The sequence below is a fragment of the Gymnogyps californianus genome, chromosome 4 (genome assembly GCF_018139145.2).
Source record: "Gymnogyps californianus isolate 813 chromosome 4, ASM1813914v2, whole genome shotgun sequence".
In the NCBI taxonomy this organism is placed as follows: domain Eukaryota; kingdom Metazoa; phylum Chordata; class Aves; order Accipitriformes; family Cathartidae; genus Gymnogyps; species Gymnogyps californianus.
Window position 1 is genome coordinate 13,220,325 of NC_059474.1, and position 13,554 is coordinate 13,233,878.

General features: G+C 39.4%; 1 protein-coding gene across 2 annotated transcripts in view; it reads right to left on the reverse strand.

The window, feature by feature from the left end:
* Positions 1-9,241: 9,241 nt before the first annotated feature.
* The window catches only part of KIAA0232 (KIAA0232 ortholog), a 70,758-nt gene continuing 66,445 nt past the window's right edge, over positions 9,242-13,554 (reverse strand). The window contains exons 8-9 of one of the 2 annotated variants that reach the window (XM_050896717.1): positions 11,495-11,592; positions 9,242-10,515 (exon numbers count right to left, since the gene is read on the reverse strand). In XM_050896717.1, coding sequence (XP_050752674.1) covers positions 10,336-10,515; positions 11,495-11,592 — 278 coding nt within the window. In that variant the 3' untranslated portion in view covers positions 9,242-10,335. Of the gene's footprint in view, positions 10,516-10,706; positions 11,593-13,554 lie in introns of those variants that run through there. The other variant, XM_050896716.1, reaches the window with a different exon arrangement.

Consider the following 13,554-nt stretch of genomic DNA (forward strand, 5'->3'; position numbering starts at 1 on the left):
CCGCCGGGCGCCCTCTCCGCGCGGTGCAGGGCCTCCCATGGCGCCCGCCCCCGCGGCGGGCACGGCACGGCGCGGTGCGGCGCGGCGCACACCTGGCTGCGGGCGCAGCGGCGGGCTCTGCCGGCGGCACAGGTGCCGGGCTCCTCCCGGGACGCTCCGGTCCCCGCCGCTCGGCCTCCTCCCGCCCCGCCGCCGCTCCCCCTCCCCAGCGCGGCGGTGAGAAGCGCCGCCCGCCGGGGAAGGAAACGCCTGCGCGGTAGGGGGTGGGGAGGCGGCCGCTGCGCGCCCGGCGCCATTTTGAGTTGCCTCAGTGCGCCGGGGCTGGGGGGCAGCGGTGAGGGCGGGTTGTCCGCGCTCGGCCCAGCCGCGGCGGAAGGCGGTGGGGTGGCCCCGGGGAGCGGGGAGGGTTGAATGAGCGGTGGGCTTCGTTCAGAGGAGTTCCGCGCGCCGCGGTGGAGGGGAGCCGCTCTTCGGCTGCCGGGCGGCTGCAGCCCGTCCAGCGTTACTGCCAGTGACAGTGCGGGGGGCCGGGGCGGCCGGGCCTGCGCGCTGGCGGCGCCCGGGGGCAGCCGGTCAGCGGCGGGGCTCCGCTTGTGTTCTCGGCTGCGTTTTAACAAAATTCGGTGGTTTTTGCAAGTTTGGACTACGGAAGGCCTAGGGCATCAGGTGAAGGTGTATCCTTAGCTCTATGGAACTGACCTGTAGTGCTAAAAGTCGAGGCTCTGGGATGGTAATTGGTATTCTAGCATGTTTGATTTATCTTTCCATTCTCTTATTTTTACCTTCCATCTCAAAATGCTCCCTTTTGGCATTTGCATAGTAAACCTGTCGTGCACGCCCCTTCCCTCCACCCCGACACTGAAATCTGAGTTACGAGCAGTCAGTACCTTACAGGAGCGGAGCTCTCATGTTTCCTTACCATCTTTGAAACTCATTATTACTTTTTTTCTGCAAAGGTCATACGCCTTTTACACCTAGACTCAGTGATCATGTCTCTAGAATGGTGGTAAGATAAAGTTGTCCCCCATCTTAACTGAGGATGTAAATACCAGCCTCTCATCACCTCACACCTCTTATGTCTACCCTGAAGCTGGACGTGTGGGTGCAGCAAATGCAGAAATATCTGAACTTGTGTTAATGTAATTAGTTCAATATCAAGAAGAGCAAAGCCATAATTATTCAGGCTTTGATAAGGGCAAGTTACACCTGAATAAATTGCAAGAGGCTGAGGTAAACTTGTACAGAAGTACTTGTTACCATGACCCCATTGACACCAGTTCCATGCTATCAAGATGAGAATTAGGTCATTATCAGGATGAGAAGTAGGCACTGAAATCCTACCATCAACCAAAAATTATACCTCTGCAGATACTTTCTGTGACTGGGTCAGAGACTGATAAATATTAGCTCTTATTCTGCTGGACTTACAAGATGGATATCAACATAAAACCATTAAGATTGGCACTAATTTCTCTGTATCTTTCTTTGAAAATCACTGCTACCTCTGCAAGACAGCTTGCATGTTACTATTAAAAGAAGGTGAATAAAAGCAGAACAGCTTTGAAGCACTATAAACTTGTTTATATGCAAGAGACATACTATTTTGGAGCATATACTGTCACTAATTCCTTTTTCAGTATTAACACTTTCCTTCTGGTTTTGAGAGTGGGAATCAACTCTTCTGTTGAGCAACCAGAAGAGTGTATTGTCATCATGCTATCATCAAACTTGGGTCAAAGTTGTTAGGTTCCTAGGGTAGCTAACAGAATGGAAATACACAGTCATGAATTCTGTAAGTCTGCAGAGTGTCTCCAAAGGAAATAATGATACTCCCATCTTCGTAATATTATTTAGGCTGAAGAAACTATTAGAAAAATCTGCTGCAGGAAATCTTTCAACAGTAGCAGAGCATAGAGTACAGCTAAAAGTTTCAAATCACACAAGGAGTTAGGCACTTAAACACTTTTTGAGTCAGCACTTAAGGATAGAATTTTGCCTAACAATCATAATACCTTTGAGATCCCATTCTAAGTGGTTTATTTTAGTGGATATTTTCCATTTCCAACCCACAGATGACTCTTCCTATTTAGCTGGTAGGTTTTTTGATACCCACTCACAACAAAATTCTTACTGCTCTTTGCACTGAAAAAACACAGAACAACCAGGGTCCCAATGTGCTAGGCAGCGTAAAAATACCAGGGTCAGCCTCAAAATGTTTACAGAAAATCACAGCCTAGACAATATAAAAAAAATACCCTTTATTGCATGTGAATGACTCTATAACTCATGGAAAAGGGTAAACAGCATTTCTGGTTGTTGTGAGCTATTAGCAAAAGTTGACTTTTTGCATTAGCAGTTAGCATCAGTTCTGTTAAAGCCACCTCCATCCGAGATAACGTCGTTTCTGTCTGTAAGTATTGTGTATTATTGTTCCTCTGTATTGGTAAAAGCTGAAGGGCTGACATTATGTGACTAAATACAGCGTCACACCATTAGCTCTCATGGAAGCGTGGCACGTCCTAATTATGAAAAGGAAACAGAACAGGTACTACCACATACAGGAAGTACAAATGCATAACTAAGTGCAAAGGGGTCCTTTAGCGCCTTTGTTTTTCAGCTGTGCAAAATTTAAAGCTCATCCAGAAGGGCACGCTGAGAAATCAAGTCTTCCTGTTTTAATAGATGGTTTGTAAGTAAATCCTCAAAACCATCATAAGAAGTTAGGTGTGGCGCTTACTCAGTGTGGTTATCATCAGTCCTCTGCCATTGATTCAGAGTTGGGTAAACCTGTAAAATACTTAATTTTGTAAAAATTCTTGGGACAAAATCCTGATGTTTTGTTCAAGAGTGTCTTGCCTGTGCCTGTTGTGTAGAAATGAAGCACTACATAGAGCAGCCTCAAACTGGCAACTGATGTTCACCTAGTGGGCAAAACACATCTATGTGGTCTAATAATAGATCAGTGCTAGAGAATTTAATTTTTTTAAAACATTCAATTCAAAAGCTCTGTCGTACAAACTCATATTCATGCCAGCGGAATTTGATACGCTAGTTTTATGGTTACTCTGCAAGAAAGCATGAAGAGTTTGTGCTCTGCTCTGTCTCACTGATTTCTCAAAAATATACTACATATGAAAAAAGTATGCAAAGTAGTAGTCCTTCATTTGTTCCTTTAGAACAAGGTAGAGTTAAGGAACAGAAATGCAATCTTCCCTCGTGCTTCTTATGCCTGTAGATGTGGGAAGTCATTCTCCACTTAGGCTTTCAGTTCTGTTTTGAAGCTTCAGCAATTTTGCAATTGATACTGCTTTTAATTTATTTTTTTTTTTAAGAACTAGATGGGAACATCTAGATTGAATTTTCATTCATCAGAAGCCAAGTATGGTGCAAGCAGCTTTCGGAGACAGCCAGACTGAGCTTCATTTAAATAGGCTGTGCAGCTCCCTATCCATCTTGAGGTCAGTAATTCTTGGTCATAAACTAGAAGGCATTTCAATGTGATATTTTTTTCTCTAGTTAACCAAAGATTTGCATATTGTGGAGGTACAACAGTTGCACATCATTGAATACAGGCTGACCAACAGCTCCTGCCTCCGTTTCCCATCGCTGTCATTTAAGGTAGTTTTAGCTCACACAAGCAAGAGTGCAAGTGTACCAAGTGTAGCAAGTGATGGATCATCTCTGTTATCATCCATCATGCTAAGAGACAGAAAAGTTTTCTCTTGAAGGTAAGTGTTAGAACAGAGATGAGACATTGATCTTTCTCCTCCTTACGTTACAGAATTACTTGTATGTATGGTAAAGTAACTAATGCATGTTTTATGGCACAGGAAACGGGAACAATCAATAAATTCAGGTTTCTACCGACTTGTAGCTATGAGCAGGATTATGATTTGATCAAAAATATCAATAACTCACAAGCAAATGGTGATGTTTTTGACAAATGGAGAATACTATGCTCTTCTACTTCAAATTCATCACAAATTAATTTTGTTCACACAAACCTAATATTTGTCTGTCTTTTGCACATCTGTGTTTGATAGCAGTCCATTTCCAGCACAGCCACCGTCCGCACGGGCATTCCTACTAGCAGTGGAACGTCTGTGCACCAAACCATTTTAATAGGTTTGGGATGAATCAGGAACAGCTGGAGAAGGTACCATTTCATTCTCCTAAAAGGCTATCTCCTCCTATAGGAACTTAAACCTGATAAAAGATGAGGAAAATGAAGCCAGGTCTATAACTACCATTACTGTTAACCCTTCTGTTACCACTGGGTAAGAACAGACTTATATGCTTTAAAGTTCCCCTCCATGAGACAGCAAGAAAATGAAGAGCAGGAAAGGTAGGGGAAGATAGTGTGAGACTTTCCAGCACATTTGAACTGATACTACTGAAACATGATGCGTGTGACTGGGTTGTTTCTATCGCTGTCTACAAGCTGTTTAGGAAAGACAAAATGAGTAATAAGGTGTGAAGGAGTAAGACTATACCAACTAAAAATACTGTTACTTGTACTAACATCTCAGAACTGCAGAATCTTAAGTGCCCATAAATAATTGCTAACAAACCCTCCATGGTACTTCTGTTATGGATCTTCACTCATCACTAAATCATACCAGAGGAGGAAACAAGGTTTTTATTATGCACAGCTGCATAATGAAAAGTTGGGATGTTATAGCAGATTTATTCTCTTAAACAAGCACAATTTAAATTACATCTCCAAAAGCAAATAGATTAATTCTGTAACACAAAAGGCATTGCACCCAACATGTGGTAACTTTCTATTGGAACTTGCTAGGAAAAAAAAGTAGTACTGGACTAAAATTAGTTGTTGTCTAGACTAGTAATGATGAATGAAACCAAGTAACATTCAATTTGGGCAGATAACAGATCCAATTATTATGTCTCTATGGATCTGCAGTGCTTCAAAGAACTCAGTATTTTTGTATTGAATAAAATTATAGGAAAAATGGAGCAAAACTATTTAAAAAGTATGAATGACAATTGAGACTTCTTGAAGAAGACTTTGTTGTCAAATAGATGAGGGTTCCAGAGTCAAAAGACTATGGGCTAATACCCCATCGCAAAGTGAAGACAATTAAAAGCCAAACATCAATACAAAAAGTAGAAGTTATGAAATGTAAAAAAAAAATGTAAGAGAAAAAGGGAAAAATCCTACCAAAAGGGTATTAGGAACAAAAAGGATGCTAACAGTCCTTAACATTCATTATTACATGAATAAAGTAACTGTGCACAAAAGAAAAATTCAGTACCGATTTCTGTCCTGTATCTGGAAGGGATCAGGGTGGCCTACCATAGCACGTAGGGATTAATGAGGCAAATGACTTTTTGGACAATGGGCTTAAACTACACACAAGTTGTACTTTTTTCAAACACAAGTTTGGGATCAATAAAGGAAAAAGTGCACAGGTTTTAATGTCCTATAGGCAATCTAATGGTTCTTTTTCCTCTGTAAACTATGAATCAATTTAATAGCCCTTCTGGATATAAGCTGTTCCTGTATGGAAAACAGGATTCAGAGAAATCTGGAGATCACTTAGTTCCTCGTTTTTGCCCAAGGCAGGATGTATGTATACATACCTACATAATTTCTGACACATTTGTCTAATCTGTTCCTCAAAATCTCCAGTGGTGGAAGTGGCTTTCCTTTTTTAGGCAGTCTATTCTAGTGTTTATGTATTTGCTTTCAGTACTGCTACTCTACTGTAGTGCCCTTTGCTCGGGCATTTCCGTGGCTATGAACAAGAAAAGCACTGAAATGAATATGAAAATATACTCATCTGTACTTTTTAACAGGCTTGATTGTTCAGATTGATTTTAGAAGAAATTCAAGAATTTGAGACTGCTCAATTCTGTCATATAAGGAGAGTTGCTACATTTCACTGTGTCTCTGATTCCTTGTAGTGAGTAAAATAAGGTCTACACAGAAATGACGGGCAGTTAAGCCTTCTTCATTAACAATTTCTAAATCTTTATGTGAAAAGCAATTGTAGCAGTATTATATAGCTGTTAGTGCTGTTAATAAAAGTGACCCCGCATTGTACTGAGAGGGAAATAGAGACTGACTACTGCTTTTGCACCTCCTCATGTTCTTGGATTAACTGGGTTCTACAGATGCAAATACATTACAGTGACGGATACAGTTCTTCCAGAAGCACTTGCCCTACAGGTCAGCTGTCAGGTAGGAGAAGGCAGCGTACACGGACGTCTCTCATCTCGGTCTCTGTCCTCGGTGCATTCTTTATAGGTGAAGCTATACACAACAATGAAGCAGGGCAGGGAAACCAATGTTTTGCCACCCAGTCGCTTTTTCTCAGCAGCATGCTGACCCACTGCCAGCTCTGTCAGCTTCGTTTTTCCTTTTAATCCCATTATCATCACATTGGAGCATAGAGGTAGCTCATAAAATTTACAAGCACTTGCATGTTGTAATACATTTTAAGAGCAACTTGAACAATGGAAAAGGGATCTTACTGTAGAAAGCTAAAATGTATCAGTTCAGTCTCATTTGTCCCAAACCTCTGGAGTCTTGTTGCTACTAGTTTCACAGGTCATAAAAGAAAATTATGCGAGATGCTGTATGTGAAAGGTAGATGACAAATTCATTGGGGATAGTACTTAAATGTGCTGGTCCCGGCAGGAAAAGAGTTACTGTCAACGCATCCTGGGAAGACTGGCTCTCCAGGAGCTGCAGTACCTTTCCATGTATTTTCACTGCCGTCAGCACTCCCATGAAGTCATAGTTTGACATGCATTTAAAGCCTGCCCTACCACTGACAGATGCAATTGCTGCCTAGGACTATACACTGGGTTTTGCATGCCAGAAACATTGTTTACATTGGAAACTAATTCTTTAGGATATGTGGAGTTTATATTAATTCAGATACAATAATTGAAAGGCCTGGCTGATTAAATTTAATTCTTTTCTCAAGCATCTTCTATAAAAACCATGAAAATATACTCCTTCTGCTGTATTTAAGAAATAATTAAAAATAATTTATGCCTTTGAAAGTTTTAGCTACCAAGTTTAAAGCATGCTAGATAGTAATGAACAAAAGTATTCACCCAAGGACCTTACAGAGCAACTATTTTCCGTTATTTCCCAAGTGTGTATTTACGTGTTGTTTTCATTGCACTTCTAATTCAGGGGAGTCAGAATCATTCTACGCGGAATCCCAAGTCACTATGGCTGTAAACTTACAGCAACATAATGCACATGTCTCCACCAAGCTGAATGGGAGCTGCTGAAAACTGGGTCTTTTTTTCCTTTTTAGAAAAAGAGATCCGGCCATGGAGTTAGGGATATGCATTTTCTTGTCACAGATGCAGTTCTTCTAAAAGCAGAAGTGAGATACTGACCATTTGATGGCTGAATGCAAGTTGAAAGCAGAAATAAAAGCCTGCTATTTTAGATCCCGTACTATATAAAAGTTCTTTAACTTTTTTAGACCCTCCCGTGAGAGAGGGTCTGGGTTTGCTTGGGGTTTTGGTTTTGGTTTTTTTTTTTTTGAGAGAGAGGTCTCATGTTCTCTAAACATGAAGTTGTCATTACAAATTAATTTTTGGAATGAGATTATGGTATTTTCTACAGAAATAATTAAAGTGGGGACTAAGCTTATTTTGTTTGCTTGTCTTTTTTTTTTTTAAAGAACATATGCAGTGTATTTAATTTTCCTGCCTTGTATTGGAAAAGAATAAAAAAATAGATTAAAAAATTATAGCAATGAAAAGGACTCTCAAATTAGATACCGCATGCTCTCTCTCCAGAATGTTTAATGCTTAACTGCCATGTTGCATCTAAGTTATATACGTTAGCCAAAGAAAATGAACACGCACACACACGCCATCCAATTGTCCTTTTATATTTTTATTCGGTGTTAAGTAACTCCACAAGAAAACAAAATCAGTTACTCTGGTGTACGTGAAATCAGAACAATACAACCACTTGAAGCAAAAAGTAGAAACAAATTTCAGCCCAGGAATGGAAAACTGATACTTCAGTGCTATGGATATGCAATGCGCTTCATACCACAGTGCGGTTCAGCGTATGCCAACCTTTAATGCTTTTGTTGTTGTTGTTGTGTGTGTTTCTATCCATACAGAAAAACTAAAAACCACACTTCAACTCTCACTGAAAGCTTTAGCCATTAAACTATGAAAACAAGTAAAGACAATTTGTTATTGCCCAAGCTCAATACACGATTTTATTTTCCCCAAAGGTGCTGGAATTATTACATGCCACAATGTAACTATAAGCAACACCTTTGTTATTTTTGAGCCCTTTCTTACCAAAGAAGCAGCTCTAGCCAAAATTAACTGAGCTGAAGTTTGTGTTTGAAATATGTCCATTTGGTCATTTCTTGTTCTCGAATGAAGTTCTATTCCATTCTTCACTGTAGTGATTTGAAGAATTTGTGTGTAAAGTTCTTTTTTACTTTCATGTTACAGTTAACTAGTTCTCAGTGCAGGTGCTAAACAACCTCTCAAGGAAGCTCCAGAAGAAAGTAAAATATATAAAAATCTATCCAAAGTCTGCAAATAAATTAAGAAAAGAAACTGTAAAGTGTCAAAAGAGTTGTTGTATGACTACAAACCCTAAAACATAGTCTAAGAGGAGGACCAAAAGAAAGTCCCTGGGTAAGGACAAACCAAGCCAATTTTAAGTAAGGATCTCAACAAAAGCGTTGCACAAAGAATGGTATGGTTCTCCAACCACGTATTTAAATTCTTACATTATCAATTGAATAAAGGCAACAAAACCCAGCTACTCAGAAAACCTTTCTAGCACAGAACATATTTCAAAGGCAGTTCAGCTCACATTTCAAACAGCTATAGTTCTCATGAGGTTTATTGCCTGTCAAAATTAATGGTTAAGCTTTTCAAGTCAGTATTGGACTTTCTGCACTTCCTGATGTTATAGACATGCTGCTATTGTATAGACTAGTTAGTTGTTGTTGTTTTTTAAACTATGAGTTGGTAAAAACTTAGAATGTTTAGTTTTGCAAATATTGCTCCTCCTGGCTTATACATTTTGCATAATGTGTTAAAAGCACAAGGAGTTGATAGTCTTGTACAGATGCAACTTGACAATGTATTGACTTTCTAAGTTAACAAAAGAAAATTTAAAAGCAAGTCACATAAAGCAACAATCACTACTGCAATCACACATGTATGTTGTAAGTCATCACTTTCCCTACCCCCACCCACCACACACATAACTGGCCCCACACATTCTCTCAGAAACACAAAATGAACTACGAATTTACTAAATTACAGCCACAACAGCAGCTAACTGCAGCAGCCACAGGATTCTTTCAAGTGAAGCACTGACCCTTTGCATTTAAAACATTGAACACTCTGAGCATTTTAGATAGTTTCAGTCATTCAGGCTCAAGTTCAGTACAGGATGCTTTTGCAGGTTACATGAATGCCATCATCTGCAACAAGACAACATTCGCATTACTCGTTACAAAATTCACAACAATCCACACATCACCCCAGTGGTTTATTATTTTTGGTGTTACTTTTTAAACTTCTGCCCCACATTGGCAAGTTGCTAAAAAGGACAAAAAAAAAAAAAAAAGAAAAAAAGGAAAAAAACCCCACATTGCCTCCATACCTACAAAAAATCCTTGGCTTCTCCAGTTAGCAAAAATACAAACCATGGTATCCTCAGTGTTGGTTTGCGGGAGGGGGGAATCATAGGATAGAAAACACAGTTTCTGTAAGTCTCTAAAGCACAACCCTGTTGTTCCTACTTCAAAGTTACGAGATTTACTGAATGAAGACTGGACAAGTCATTCATGCTTTTCTCCTGCATTCAGAAAGGCACTGATAGATTACAGTGTTAAGTATTTATCTCCCAGTTCTTAAAGAACAAAGCCTAATGTGCAGAAAGCTGAAGTCTCTGAATAGCAGAAGTAGTTGTAGACACTGCGATGCTAAGAAGATAGTAATAGTGGTAGGGCTACAGTTACGAATGAAAATAACTGCAATTAAGATGCAAAAAAGCAGTGGTACTACTAAGACAAGCACATGCACATCCATTCTTGATTTGACAACACAATCTAGTCTAGTTCAAATAGCCAAGAATTTAACAGGGTTTTTGGGGAGGAGGGGAAAAAAAAAAAATCTTCAACAGGACAGCTGTGTCCTCATCTATAAAATAAGCAAGAAGAGAAAGATAAATACACATCTGAATCCATTAACTGAAGAGGAAACTCAAGTTGTTGTTTTAGAGCTACAGACCCTCAAGAAGGATAGTTTTCCATCTCACGTTACTTTTAAATCATCTGTTCTACTCTGCAGTTTTTATAGTTGAGTTCGAGAAAAAAGCTCCTCCTCACACGGATCAGCCCATTCACTTCCACCTTCTGAAGCTGTGTCTTCAGAGCTGGAGCTATCACTGGAGTAGATCTTCTTCCTGAAGCCATTTGGTTTTGCCTCAGCATTTATATCATCTGCACATCTTGCTTCATAAACAGAAGAAACCTAAGGATTTAAACTGACAGTGTTGATGGGGAACAATAAAGAACATGCTTGCTTTTTTCTGGGCTGGGAGGTTATAGAGTTTTGTAGTTGTTCAAGAGAGACGTCACAATTACAGGGCAAGTCCTCCTCTTTCCTGACTTAGTCCACTATGTAGAAAGGACTGCAGAATAGCAGGAAAAAAAGGTGGGGCTTTTATTATTTTTTCCTATTCCTTAACTTTAGGATTTGCACAAAACAGCAAGAGAATCAGAAGTGAACTCAGTTAGAATGCATCATTATCACAGGTCATGTTAGAAAACTACTGTAAAAGTTATCTCCAAAATTTGGTAGTAAGTATTAAATATGAAGAAAACACAGCACAGATCTGACCAAACTTCAAGCAAACCCAATATATTTTCAGCTGAATCAGTAAAGCTATAGCAAGCACGTCACAGTGTAAATGTAAGTGCTATCATCACTATAAAGTTTAAAAGTGTATCTAGTAAGTGCATGCGTACATGAAATTTTTTCCCTACAGAAAAAAAAAATCAGGGTTTTTTGCTTGTAAGCAGGACAGAATTCGGCCTACATTATGTTTATGCCTTTAGTTACTGATCCTTTCTGCCTTCATAGTGCACATCAGCCCACTCTACGCTTACTGAAACTAGAAGCTGAGGAAAAGACGACTCATGTTTAACACACATGACAAGCAAAAGCCAAGTGTTCCCAAAGGAAACTGAGTTTGCTTAACCACTAGATGTACAACTGTTTGTACAAAGGGTTGTACTCCCCAAAGTACAACCCTTTGAGGAATTTTCAGAAGAATGCTCAAGACGCAGAGGAGATTAAAAAACAAAGTAAGGAAAGAAAAGCTTTTGAAGGTTTTCGTAGGAATTTCATTTGAGGCCAGACTGAAAACTGTGATGAAAGGAAAGATGTAGTAGCACACCCTTATAAAATAAACAAAAAAACTCCTCCCCCAAACCAATGACAAACTTACCATATTAAAATCTAAAAGATGTTCATCATCATTGGATATTTCCTTTACATCTGCAAATTCTCCTACACCATTCTCTCCCTTGGCATTTGTATAACACTCTTACATTGTGTTTGTGGGGGTGTTTCAGAGCAAAAAGGAAGAAAAAACAGAATTGAGGAACACTGTTATTTACAGTCAGCCAAAATGAAAGCATCTAGAGAAGTATTCTTGAAATTCACACTCTAAGCCATGTAAACTGTGCTTGTGGGGGATTTTATAGTCTGACATCCTTAAAGAGATAAGCATAATACCTTATGGAAGCTTCATCAAATCTTACCTGGATAACCAAATAACAAAAAAAAGAAGCTACTTAATTAGTGAAAACATCTAAAATAGTAAGGTACAAAGAGCGAGAATTACTTTTTTTTAATAAATGCTTCAGTACATTTTTCAGTTCTGATACTGCATGGTGTTCTAGATCATTCCTATTTCTATACCCATACAAAATATACTGCAACAGCAGCCTGATCCTGACTGAAGCTCCAAAAAAAAAAAGTTCACGTCAATGGCTGTGGTTTCTACTTACCAGAGTAAACTTCCATATATAATATCAACGTATATCATATAGATATATATGGATCACATGCATCAATATCCAAATACAAAAAATACCCACACAGAAAACTGGATACAGCTAAAGATTTGTGAAAGAATAACATTAGCTCTGAGGATAAAGCTCTGGGTTTGTTAAACTTAGTCTAAAAGAGGAAATCCCGGAACTGTTCTACTTCACAGAAATTCTGCCACTGTATCAAGCAGGTTCTGGACTTCATAGTATTTTATACTGTATATTCTGTCTTCCTCTGACGAAATAAGGTGCTGAAACACTTGCATAGTTATGCAGGTTCACCAGCAGATGTCAGCAAAAAGATGACACAATTCACTCACAGAAATTCAAGGATTACTCTGTGTAAAATACGTACTCAGGAGTGCAAGTCACTGCATTTGCTATTAGACCAGTAATACCCCTGCAATTGTCACCCTCAAAAAACCCCCACAACTTTACAAAAGGACACTAAATATCTTTACTTTGTAAATACTGAGTATTTTTCTAATATGGGAGGTTCTGTGACCAGTCCAGGAGGCAAATCAAAGTCCTGTAGGCATCAATCTATTCGCTCTCACTGTGCAAACACACTTCTATAGTTAGGAGTGAAGTAAGTTAAGATGTTCTTGAAAGTAACCCAGACTGCCCTAAACACCAAAGTAAGGGCATTTAGGCACCGAGAACACAGTTTAGTTGGCTGCACTTTAAGCTGCACTCCAAAAATAGTTCGGTAATAATTACTGGCTAATCTACTTCCAGATTATTAAGGAACCAGGTCTCTGATCAAAAGTTCCTTGCACCGAGCCTCTACCAACAGAAAGCATCAGATAGCCCGTCAATTTGGTATACAGAATGTTCTTATTTAGCTTCTTGCCTTCTCCCCAGAAAAGGTAAATTGGTATGCAGGCAAAAAAAGCTGTCTGGATTCTTGCCTGTCCACTGAAAACCTGGGCTTGAGCCAGCTGTCAGATGCTACGAATTCTTGGGAGGCAACAGAGAGTGCTGGAAGCACACCTGCTTCCGCTTGCGAGCCGCCTGCCTACCAAGACTGGACTTACTCTCTGCGTGGGACAGAAAAATTCCCAGATTGTCACTGTGAAAGGAATGGCCAAGAGGCAAATCCCTCTCCTTCTCAGCTTGAGAGAAATTCCACACATTCACTGAATAACTGGCATATTATTTATGCGAACCCCTAAGAGGTAATTATCATGTTTTCACATTCTTATAAAATAAGCTACCTAATAAGTATTATTCAGGTTGAAACATATTCAAAAATGTAAGAAAGTATTTTCAGAGTCAGAGATGAATATTCTATTTACTTAATTCCAGGCTCTGGAATTAAGTAAATTTGCATAAATATTAAGACTATTTTAAAAGTACTTTCATTTTAAAACTATTTAGAAGCATGCTAGAGATCTATTACAAACGCAACCGAAGCATCCCAGTTCTCTCTCAGAGAAGAGAATTTATTATG